This window comes from Phaseolus vulgaris, chromosome 6 (genome assembly GCF_000499845.2).
Source record: "Phaseolus vulgaris cultivar G19833 chromosome 6, P. vulgaris v2.0, whole genome shotgun sequence".
Lineage (NCBI taxonomy): Eukaryota > Viridiplantae > Streptophyta > Magnoliopsida > Fabales > Fabaceae > Phaseolus > Phaseolus vulgaris.
This window is the reverse complement of record NC_023754.2, coordinates 22,700,351-22,713,525: the sequence shown is the minus strand read 5'-3', so window position 1 is coordinate 22,713,525 and position 13,175 is coordinate 22,700,351. Positions and strand designations below refer to the sequence as shown.

Below are 13,175 nucleotides of genomic sequence, written 5' to 3'. Positions count from 1 at the left end.
CATATCTAAGTTAATTTCTACATTACATATTTGTAAGAAATAATCTGGACTTAATCTCTTAATGATGTCTCCAACTCTGTCCAGTGAACTAAGAGTAAAGGCAAACAAATATAATAAAATTGAGTTATTTTGAACATAGAAGTTTAAGTCAAAATTAGTGTAACTTGGTTTTGTCGGATTAGGTATTTCAACGTTATTATATTCTCAAACTCCACAAATCTTCACTTCATCACTTAATTGTATCCCCTTTCCATTCAATTTTGACTTGATTTATTGTCAATAAAATTAATTTTTTTTTGGCAAATAACCTAATTAAGCTTTATCAGTTCAGACTTAATTTTTTTATTAAATTCAACGTGATCACGGTATATTTTAAATAATTTTTATATATTTTTCATGTTTTATGTTGTCCTTCGATATATATGCCCGTTGAGTAAATTAAAAAAAAAAGTAGTAATGGAATAATGAGATGATATTATTGTTATTATCATTGGTAGGGGACCTATTCTAAGACCTACGATGCATAAATAGACTAATGTGTACGCAAAATCCATTATTGAGACTTAATTTTGTAAGATCAATATTCGTTTTAAATTCTATAATTGTTAACCTTGTAATGTGAAGTAAATTAAACACCAAATTATTCATCTTGTGAGAGTTAAATTATAAATGGTGCATTTTCACATTAATACAACTGAAATATTGGAATGCTCAACTAGTACATATCACATATATTATTTTTGTTTTCTGGTGTCTTTGTCTAGTTGTATGTCTAAAATCAATTTGAAATTTGGGGTATAATCCTGATTATCCAGAATCTTGGGAAGATAGAAACTTATACAAAATGGTAGCCAATGCAAAGGTGGATTATGTTTGTAGGTTTTTTGGCAACCTGATACTGGATTCAACAAGGAAGAACTGGGAGGAGCTTCTCTCCTACATGGATCTTTGGAGACCAATAAGTTGACAGACCCTCATTAAAGTAAGCTGCAGAGCTGATTTTGATGAGGACAGTGACAATGGTGATGGTGAGCAACCAATCTAGACTCATAGATGTTTATCTTTCCTTTGACTACAACGGGCTCTGCTAGGATAATACACTATTGTAGTCTCTTTACACTAATAAAAGTACTACATGTCTTTCTTTTTGTACTTTTTTTTTTATAGTAGATTGAGATGCTAGTTTGTAGGTTTTTTCGAGTGGGATGGTAAAGGACGCCTCTATGTAATTTTATTTTATTTTGCTATTTTGGAGCACCTGGTGCAACAAAATTTAGGTTCTTAGTTTATTGACAAAAAATAATAATATTAAAAGTAGAGATGAAAAATAAAGTCTATTAATTTTCTTCACCAAGCTACAAGATAATTTTAATTAATCAAAGCACTCAACTTACAAAGATAAGATAATAGTCTAAACTTTTTCCTTCAATTTTACAGAGTTTTTCTCTTTTAATTTAAACTACTACTGCACAGAGTAGCTTTACAAAGATAAACCATAAAACAGAGTATCAAAACATCTCCCATATAGTTTACAATTTTTTCTTTCACCAACATTAGTCTCTGCTAGATGGTTTTACAATAAGAAAAAACTCACAAGCAAAGTAGCATAAATATCAATCATCTAATATACACCAGAGTCTCTTTCTTATATATTTCACTTGCAATAATAAGAACATCCAACATGGATATACGATATCACCGACATCACCTATAAATATCCAATATTAATGACATTGTATAATCACATAGATTTTAAGCAAACCTTTGGGTATTGTATCCATTTCAAGTAAGAGAATGTAATTTTAGGAATTTTATAGATCATCTATACCCAAGTATAGAGTTGTGTCATACATAATAATTCTTCAACATTAACCTTAATGTTTAAATATAATATTTTTTCTTATGGTTCCAAATCATTCAAATTATAGCTACCCACATCCATTTCCATATTTTATTGTGTCTTGCATTTATTTCAAATAAATGGAACTATTGAAAATGTTGCATTAAATTTGTGTGGTGTACTGATTGAATTCCAATTCATTTATCACACATTTGCTAGACATAATTTGATTTTTTACACCCTACAATGAGATGTGTTACAATTTCATCTTCAGATTGACAAAATATGCACAAAGTACCATGCAATATTAGTAGGCACTCTCCCTTTCACTAACCACAAACACAATATGTTGAGCAACAGAAGATACTCGAGCACTCCACAAAGCAGAAAAATCAAATCCACTAAGTAGACAACTATCATCTTGCAAACAATTATAAGTTGACTTTATTGTATACTTCCTATTTTCTACGCTCCCCCACTTCCATGACTCTTCTTCTTCCTCTTTTAAATTTTTATCCCCTAATATTTATATAATATATACTTCATGTTGTGTTTTCCAGACAAATCTCCTACGTCTTCAAACAATTATAAGTTGACTTTATTGTATACTTCCCATTTTCTACACTCCCTCACTTCCACGACTCTTGTCCTTCTACTTTTCAATTTTTACCCTTCAATATTTGTATAATATATACTTCATGTTGTGTTTTTCAAACAAATCTCCTACATTTTCATCCTAAGTTTCACTCCCATGTTTACTCATTCCACCTTAATTCTACAATTTTATTTTCTTACCAGATATAATCTACAATTTAGGGAAACAATTTTTTTAGAGATTCCTAAGTAGTCCACACATCCTTCGAAACTTAACCTAGTTCCCTTTCCAAATCTTCCATTCTACATTATTATTGAACTAGACAAGGATCTAACGAATAGATAGAAGTAACACATTGTTTTAAAACCTTTTTTTTTTTGTTAATGACATTCAATCTAACCAAAAGATAGAAGTAACACATTGTTTTATTGATTTAGTGATGAATTAAGAATGTTAAATATGAAACTTGAGTAAAAATTTGTTATAAAAAATTATTTTTGAATAATTTAAAAACCCAATAGAACTGAATCCAAAATTTGGATTACTTTGATGGTTCACAAATTTGAGGATATAGTTGTATTGTGTTCCTCCGCTAACAAACAAGAACCAAGCAATTGTGAAAGAGCATTAACAACAGTTCTTCCATCTATATACTCTTACTTACAGTACTCACAACTGAGGCAAGATGTCATTCATAACAAACAAATCTTCATGATAAGCCAGAGCCGAATATGTCTTCTATGTGTGCTTTCAAATTTATATATATTGAGATGGATCAAAATATGATGATATATTATTTATTAAATAGTACACCATTTATATCTTTATACTTAATTATATATTTTTAAAATTCATCTTTAGATTAATTGTTTAGATAAATTTTATTTACAAAAAATATTAATCTGAAATTATTTAATGTTATTTATATATATCAAAATAAACAATATTTTTCTTAAAATTTATTTTTAGTCAACATGAAAAATCGTAAAATAAACTATAACTTAATAGTTGAATAAAAAAATATTTTTATATAAAACTTTTAATTGTATTATATTTAATAGAAATTATATTGGTGTAATCTGATTATAAATAATCAGATTAAATAATAAAAAACAGATAAGGTGGGTCAAAGATAGAATAACTTTTAGGTTGTTAGAATTTAGAAAAAAAAAATTAAAGAAAGGAATTTTAAATTCTCTTCCTATTTTTGTAGTGATAAAGAAAATATTGTTATATTATATGACATTCAAATCAGGGTATCTTTTGTTTTTTCATAAAAAGTATCTTTGTTCTACCATCTTTCCTGATTGAAGGTTTTCATAGGTGTACATATAATATCTCTTACAAATTTTTAGCTTTACTGAAACTCAAATAAAGGAGAGATTCAAATTTGGGTTCTCTTTCTGTCCCCACTTTTTTTTCTTATTAACTAGTGTTTTAAGAATACATTTCAAGAAACTAAAAGATTATTTTATTGAAAATAATGAGAAAGCGCGTCAAAAAATATATACAAAAACAATCTTCTATGCATTCTAATAAAAACACCTCTCCTTTCTCTCCAAATCCAAGAAATCCCCTACTTATAGCGTAATTTCCTCCTCACAGTTTTCATACAAGGAAAAAATTCAGATCAAGTTATTTAGACTTCATATTAAAAAGTATTAATTATTTAATTATATAACTATTATCATAAAAACAAAATATTTTAAATAACTATTCGGGTGAAAAACCAACGCTGCCTTTGTATTTGTTTTACTAACAACTTGTCTCCTATTTTAGGTTAGGTGAATTAGTCATATATTCCTTAATTGAAATGATGCGAGGCTATATATATATAGTACATATTGTGACATTACTATTGAGATCAAAATAATGAATGGCAACAACAATGAAGCTTGGGACATAAAGAAGTATGAGAAAAATGATGTCAGAGAAAAATTATTGTATATATATTTTAAACGCTTTCTATTTTGTTTTAGGACGAGAATAAATTTGTATTTAATCACTACTCTAATTTAGGGTACTTTTGAAGGCTAGTTAATTATATTTATGAATCTAAACGATATTTAAGTATTCCTAGTAACAATGTCTCAAAATGTGATATCTTTTCATCAATACTTTGTAAACTATTTAGTTTGCTAAATGACTTAATTTCGACTAAGATTTTTTAACAAATTTACCCTAAATTTTTTAATGAATGAACTTCAATTCGTAGATAAAATCAATAGTATAAATATAAATCATTATAAACTTTAGACGTTACACCATTATTACATTATTAGTTTTGTTGACTAGCCAGACATATCCTTAACCCACTAATACCATGGTTATACAAAAATGTTTTTTGTTACCCCCACAAAGATATAGATTATCAAATAATTTGACGTGGACACTAACCCAATGCATACAGGTTATAAACATCACTAATCATTCGATAGTTTATAACTTTTAACAAAAAAGATAATTCAATTCAATCATGATTCATAAACCTAATTACATTAGGATGCTTCATTATACAAGAAAACTCTGACATAACTTCTGATCAAAATATTTGAATTCATTCAATCACCATGTTGACTGAGGATTATCCACCAACTCTCATACAACCTTGCTCGTCCACGAAATTTACACCACTTCCAATAACAGCATTACGTAAATCTAGACAAGGGATTTGGCGAATTGCTAATCAAAAGTTACTTTCTGATTTCTTTCCCTTTTTTTTTTCCTTTTCGTTTTGATGGATAAAATTCTAACAAGTGTTACAAGTTGGAGCATGAATAAGTTGTCTGGGTATGAGTGAGAATACGTAGGAGCACTATGAATGGTATATTCTAGCAAGGTGCCAATGGAGTATTTTGTGGGATTGGCACAGCTGGCAGAACACCCGTATAAGAGAAGCGTACGTGTTTAGAATCATAAGAGTGTCAGTGATCGAGCGCACATCGAACTGTGAGTGGCGAATTTAGAACTGCGCCTCTGGATATAAGGTCGTGGTTTAAGAATAAAACAATAACAGTTATATCGTCGTGAAAATGGCGACGAACCTTCTTGTCAATCTTATAAAGGTCTGAATATCGCATCTCACGTTTTCTTGCCGCTTCTTGTAGGGCAGCCTTGATAAGTTTCTTCGCACTACCCTGCATTCATTCACAATTTATAAGCACTGTTAGAGAATGAAATCACAGTTTAAAATACAATATCAACAACCAGCGGCTAATAAAGTTATCCCTCAATTTCCGCTTTCTGAAACATAAAATGCAAATCCATATCACAAAATTGCATTTCTAGAACTTAATGCTACTGAATATTCTACATTTACCCTTCAGTACTAGCAAGACAGGTCTCGAGTTTCGCAACTCGTTGACAAAACTAAAAGCTAAAAGAATAGTTTCATGTCAATCAATTATTTTATTGGTACTCCTCCAAATGATCAACAATTCATCCACTATTTTTCTAGATCTAACATATCTTTACATAAATCCTTTTAATGATCAAAAGTAATCCAACTTATTTCTTTTCATAGTTAGCAGATCTTCTCATAAATTTCTACTTTATTTTAATTTTCTTTTTCCAAATGTGAGAGCATGTATTAAGGGCAATCCTAAGATTATAAATCACAGAATGGCCAATCCTCTCCTAATATGGTTTATTTCATACTCAAAATGGCATCACCAGGAATGAATTCCTCGACAGCTTGGTTAAGGCTCCAAACTGCTAACATTTATGTCAACCATGATTGGTTTCTAATTTGACTGTTTTATGTCAACCACAAGTATAATCATTCTTATGGGTCCCCAACAGGGAAGAGAAAAAAATAAGCCAAGAGGATAAGGAAAGAGAAAATATTTTAAAACTAGAGAATATAGCTTTTCGAATATATTATTTTCGTGGACCAATTGAATATTCTCCTGTAAAAAAGATTTTAATGGTTCAAAATGGATTAATGAACTTCTTTATCCATATTATAATCCAACTAAAACTTATTTGATAGCCACCCTTAGGGGCCACACATCACAAAGCTCGAGGAATAGCAAAGGAGTACCGATTAAGTAATTAATTGTATTTGATTAAAATAACAAAAGATATAGTGAGAGTGTATATTTGCTCTATTTCTAGAGATTATTTTTAACAAGCGAATTGTGTTTAACCAAGTTCAAATCAAATACAACCCTGCATTATGTAGTCGTATTAGATGACAGAAAGGCACCATGAACCAAGCTATGTCCAGTACACAACTACGTACTACCAAGAAAATCACAAGGTAAAAAAGAATCTTACCACACGTGGACTGCTGTGAACAATATCCACTGCTTGATCATTACTCAGGTGCTCCCATAAACCATCTGATGCAAATATAAGGAAGGAATCATTTGGTTGGATTGGATGAGAAATAACAGTTGGATTAGCAGACAAGAAAGGCATGTTCATTGGTTCGGGGAGTCTGAATTTCGCATTAATGGGTTCCCGGTTAAACTGCGCATGTTTCATATATACGTCACCTATAGATCTAGAAACCTGCACCAAATATCATGGAAGTATGCATTGCCATTAATACAAGAGTGGAAAGTAACGTGGAAAAATAAGATAATGGTTGCAAGAGTTATTTGGAAAAACATAAACCATTAATATCATAAAATTGAACAACGGAATGCAGTAGAATATTGAATAAGAAAAACATATCTACAGTTTGTGAATACTGCATTCCTTTTTCTCATACGATAACAATGCAAAAGGTTTCTTTACACAGAAAACTAAGTTAACCAACAAAAAATCTTGATAGATACTATCTCCATTATTTTTTAAATGTCCACCTGTAAGGTTATATAATACCTAAGAAATGCAATATATTTTCTCGTTTTTGATAAAAAAAAAGTAATGAAGTATATAAGTTTTCATCTTTTATTTCATGATCAGTGAGTAAATTAATTTAAAAACAGGTTTGCAAGGATATAATTGACAAAAAAATAATTTGCATTAAATTGAACTTTGAAAATAAAGATAAATAAGAACAAAAGTCTTTCAAAAAACTTACCAGTTAAAAGAAAGTGAGGGAGTATACACAAAACAACAGCAAGTTGAGTAAAAGCGGAATTTCTTGAATTAAAAAAGTATTTTAAAGTACCGATTCTTTTACATTAGTAAATAATCAACTTAAAATACTCCTCAATCCCTGCCCCCAGCTCACATCTTTCTTTTTCATATATAATAATAGTAATAATAATAATAATAATAATAATTTATTTTAATGAAAAAAATTGCTCATACGTTTCTTTAATCTTTTTGAAACTAGGAAAATATGATAAAGGGATAACCAACCCCTTCATGCAAAACATAGGAGACAACATTGTTTCCATAAAATAATTCCGGCCTATTAGCCAAACTTCCTTCCCTTTTCTGAAACACATACTTTCTTATTCCTCGGTCCTTATACAATCTTTCCTTATTCTCAGCCTGCCCACAAATTCTATTTTTTGAGTTCCATTGCGATCTTTTTCCCTAGATGATCTGAAAGAATGATTAGAAAATAAACTAGACCTAACAATGCTACTACACTTGAGAAAATAAACTAGACCTAACAATCCATATTCAAATAGTGAATCGCCAAGCTATTTTTTCGGACCGTGCATCGTAATTTCGAATAATAAGACTTGGTACGATAAACAAAATACTTTAAATATATCATATAGATGATGTACCAAGATTATCAAATTGAGATTCGAATCACTAATCGCCCAGCTATTTCTTGAATTGTGAATCACAATTTGGAACTGTAAGATTCAGGTACAAAAAAATTACTTTAAAGTAAACAATTTAAACTCTCTTAATGTTTAAATTTAAAAAAAAAACTAGAAATAGATGAAAACAACATAAGAAAAAATCAGACAAAAAAACTATTAGTAATACCTTAGTTTGAGAAGTCTTTATTTTAGAAAAAAATGGAAACGAACCGATTAAATAGCTAAATAAAGTACATACATTAAATGAGTGAGTGATGAATAGAGGTGGAAAGTAATCAATAGCAGATAGCGGTACGGAGTCTAAAACCACTATAGCAGGATGGCCACTATTTTTATCCTTAAGTAGATTTATATTGCATTGTGTATTTAATATATGCTTAAAAATAAAGAAAAAAAGCCTAGAATTAAAATCAAATTCTGATAACTTTCATGACCAAGTGGTCCAAAGCAAATGCGGCAAAACAACATATCACCATGTCCAAAATTGGAAAACAGCAAGAAGAGGCTAGGTTGGTAGTGTCACTAGAAACCTCATCGGAAACGCTGCTGGAAAAAAGAGAGACAGAACGCAGGAACACGAGAGGAAGTTCAGAGGCAGAATGTGGGAGGGAAGAGCTGATTTGCAAAAGAGGGGAGAAGATTGTGGGTGGTATAGGTTAAAACAGAAAGTTACTCTTCAAGTCCTTTTGGTTAAAACCTAAATCAAGTCTATGGACCTGTGTGAAACCGCATGATCTGTCGCAATTATGGCCGCTTAACAGCCTCAACCCCAACAATGACACGACACAACCTTCTGGTCCAAGGGGTGCCACTCCACTTTGAACCAGCGCAATAGCAAAGCAAACGAACGCTATTGTCTACTATGAATCAAATAGGATAAGTTTAAATTCTGTGAAAGTCCTTCTTACTTTCATAGATTCATTCATGTATTGTATGATACAAAGCCACTAAAATTCATCTTGTAATGCAAATCAAGAGATAGTCAAAATGCATCGAATTGTAAGATTCTGGTATATGTGCACCAAATCACATTAAATGCATGTCTAGTCATATAAACCAGCAAAACCATAGTTGCATAAAGACCCTACAATTTAGTTCCATATGGCAGAAGTAATGGTTGAGTTGAGCAATACAGTGTGTGTTAAAGCATGATGATAATCAAGATAAATTAACCCCGCAATATAAATATAAAACACAAATTAAGCTACTTGCCTCAAATGTCTCAAGGTTGGCAAGAGATAAGTAAAATATAACATAGGCACGGTGAGCAGAATACATTTATGCATCAAGGTTAAGTTGCAAACAAGTGTATCCTTAGTCATTAGAATAAAGCCCCATTTAGATAAACTTATCTTGATTGAGTCTCTTTAGATAAACTTATCTTGATTGAGTCTCTTTAGAATAAAGCCCCATTTAGATAAAGCCCCATTTAAAGCTTAAAAAAGAAGAAAATAAAAGGTAACAATGAATTGAGTCTCTCATAAACTACAATCAACTTATGCGTCTCAGCTTCTGGATAAGTAAGATTAAAGAGCTTCTGTAAATGTTAAGTGCACAAGTTAATTTTAGCTTATGGGAGAAGTTCAATACATTTTACATTCATATTTCCGATCTACGAAAACTTATAGAAAAGTTTATCCAAACAAGACCTAAAAATAGGAACAAGAAATTTTCTTCTTGGGTTTTTCCATATACTAATCTACGACATCAGAATTAGTTCTTAGTGCGTCTTAGGCTCTGTAGTGAGTATAAGCTGTCCCGTTATTTTGTTTCTTATCAATCAATTTTAATGTCATTCAAATCGATAATTGCAAGCTCTAACTTTCTGAACTTTTAACAATGAAACTAATGACACTAAACCTATAATGCATAGACATTTCAAGGAGCCGCACGTGAACAAGACTTTATAAAATACATGTACGCAGGGTTGTGGCTGTATCATATCATGTGTACTTAATCAGAGGAAGAAGTGAACACTTTTGCCTGATATATGTTATATGTAGCAATAGCTAGGCCTCACCATTCATAAGTTCAATTGTTATTGCATTTGTCCTATTGACACTTGGATCTGAAATAGGTTACTCCATGCTACTGGGGAATCCTGGGAGTAATCGCTCATCTTGGAGTTACTCCATTCAAGCTTCAACTGTTTTCAAGGAATTTGGTAACTATGGAAGAAAAAATTTACGCTACTCTGGTGCTTATTATTCTTGTATTGCATTTACTGTACTGATCATATCTTTAAAAATTCTTCTCACATCTCACACCTCATATGGCAGGATTCCTTTACTGGCCTACTCTTGTTGTTTAGCACTTGGAACAGTTAGCATGCTGACAGATAATAAGACATACAACGAGCTTAGCAAGTTTTTTTGTCTTGATCTCCTTGATTGTCTTTTATACGTTTCTGGCTTGGTTGTTGCTTTATGAGGATATTCTATTCAACTCTTTTCTTCATAACGTTTCTTCCTACCCCAATCATCTTTTATAGGGGCAAAAAGGATATTTCTACTTTCAGGTGGAACAAAAACAGTTTATACTCGATGGCATTGCTTAATGAAATTAATTAGAATGCACTAACAGTGTAAAAGTTTTTTATGAAATATATGAAAGTAGATTGTCGATTTTTTGTAATAATAACTTTAAAAGTCATTTCAAGAGTGATTTCTGATTGATTGATAGTGTAAAATTTTAGATAAAAATATATGAAAATTAAACTTCAGTTCAATAAAATGTCAAACACCTAGCTTCACTAACTATACTTCCCAGGTCTGTCTCTGCTTCTATTTCATGGAGCTGTATGCCACGATGTCTTAGCAAGTTAATATGATTAAACTTGGGTGAACGTGGGATTCACAGTAAACAAAAAAAAAACATAAGAACAGTTGTATAATTTTTTTATGCGCCAATAACAAAGTTAATGTATTGGAATGAAAAATCTCCTTTCATCAGGCAATTTGGAGGAATTTCTGGCAACAATGTTGTAGAAGATAAAAGATGGGAATGAAAATAGATTGTACGAGGAATGAGCCACAAACAAATATATATCACTATAATAATACAAGGTAAAGATAAATAAGAAAACACACAGTACAAGAACAACTGGGGCTCTGGCTTTACTTATTATTTTGAGTATGTTAACATATATTATTTTCATAAACTATAGATTAATGCAGCATGTATTATTGTGTTAACACATATTATTCCTGCCTCTTCTCTTTAGAAGCCTAAGGAGAAAGGTTCAGTTGCTTCAAAACCCAATACCCAAGTTCCTTCTTCACAGAACTTCAAGCAGAAAACTCAACAGAGAATTGAAACAACTAATATTTAGCATGTAGCATGGTTTCCAAAAATTACCTGAATTATGCCCTTAACTCTCCATACTCCATGTCTGAGGACAACAATCTGGGGGTCATCCGGGTGCAATTCCTTAAGCTCCTGCCTAACAGCCTCAATATTCGCATTGTGCTCCGTGGACAGCTGAATCGCAGCCATCCCACCAGTGTTGCCGACTCTCCTACCCAACACAGCACGGGAATCTCCAAGACTCGCCAAAAACAGCGTCTGCCGACAAATAACTCCAACCAAACAACACGTTCCAGTGGTCGCAATTTGCGGCCGGGAGTTCCACAACTCCGTAACAAGCGCTGTGAACCCCTCCTCAGTCCGCCGGAACGCCTGTTGAATGGCCTCAGATGTCACAACACTCTGTGACTCGGCCAATATCGCTGCAGCACAAACACCACTTCTAAGACAACAACAACATACCAATGGCTCCAAAAGAATCTAAACACACAACAATCATCAACTTTCCACATAGACACGTGATAATATTAAAAAAAAAGGCCGCTAGAGACACATAGCTCCAACACAAATAACCAGCACACACCTTTCAACTGTTCGTGACTCTCGTGAAGACTGAAAAGCACAACTACTTTTAAACGCAAAGATAAAATTCACGAAAAGCGAAATTACTTATAACTAAAAACAGTTCAAACTCAAGATCGAGAATTGAAGTGAAGCTACAAGAAAGAGTGAGTGAGAGAGAGAGGGAAGGAAAGATTGAATCTCTAACCTTGGAGATTACGGAACAAGTTGTCGCAAACATATCGCGAACAATCAGGGCCGCCGTGGCCGTCGTAGACACCGACGAAGGTGCCGAAGGGCCCGGACTCGATCTGGCTCTGGTCCTCGAGAACCTGGTTGGCCTGGACGACGGCCATGGAGAAATCGCCGGCGGCGAACCTTCCGATGTCGCGGAACCAGAGGAGGCCGTCCTTGCATTCTCTTCCGGCATTGGCGTCGTCACCGAGCCCGAACGGCTTCCAACAGCGCGCGATAAGACTCATCAATGCCTGGAGCATCCCACATCTCTCAGAAACCCTAACCCTAGGCCCCCAACACCCGAACCTTTCCCACTGGGGGCGGCGTGCTCCGAATCTGAAGAAGGAGAGAGGAAAAGAGAAGGGTGTGGAAGGGAAAAAAAGGGAGGGTGCGCAGGATAAGCAGGGGCGCAGGTTAACGTGAAGGAAAGCGTGTGTTCGGTGGTAGAGGAACAGGAATGGGCTGGTTCGTTCTCTTGTTGGGAGAGGATGGTGTGGGGAAGCCCTTCTTGTTGCGTGCTTTTCTTTTCAATGTCTCTTTTATTTACATTTTCTTTTTCCACTTTCCTCTTCCATTTACAATATTTCTTTTCATAATTTTCTTTTACTTTTCTCACTTATCTCCTCAATCATCTTCCACCTACCTCAACTCACTTCAAAACACATATACATCTCATTTTGAGTTCAATCTTCTCAATCAAATTTAAATATATTGAACAATTCTTTAAATAACTAGTTCTACTGTTTATTATTTCAGTGAGTTTAAATGCTCATATATTATATATTATCTTTGTACCAAAAATTATATTATTAATTATTAACAAATATTACCATAGCACCCTTCTAATGCAATTTTTCATGTGCAGTGGTTTAACATCACAAGTGTATTTCTATTTCAC

General features: G+C 32.6%; 1 protein-coding gene across 2 annotated transcripts; it reads right to left on the bottom strand.

Moving 5' to 3' along the window:
• Window positions 1-4,881: 4,881 nt before the first annotated feature.
• On the bottom strand, window positions 4,882-12,871 carry LOC137831945 (probable protein phosphatase 2C 42). Of its 2 annotated transcripts, XM_068639860.1 has the most exons (5): window positions 12,249-12,837; window positions 11,531-11,901; window positions 8,132-8,203; window positions 6,714-6,950; window positions 4,882-5,572 (listed from the first exon to the last, which is right to left on the bottom strand). In XM_068639860.1, the coding sequence occupies exons 1-5, from the start codon at window positions 12,535-12,537 to the stop codon at window positions 5,360-5,362; spliced, it is 1,182 nt and encodes a 393-aa protein (XP_068495961.1). In that variant the 5' UTR covers window positions 12,538-12,837; the 3' UTR covers window positions 4,882-5,359. The 2 variants fall into 2 exon arrangements, with proteins under 2 accessions (XP_068495961.1, XP_068495962.1); XM_068639861.1 differs by lacking the exon at window positions 8,132-8,203 and having other exon boundaries at window positions 12,249-12,871.
• Window positions 12,872-13,175: the final 304 nt, after the last annotated feature.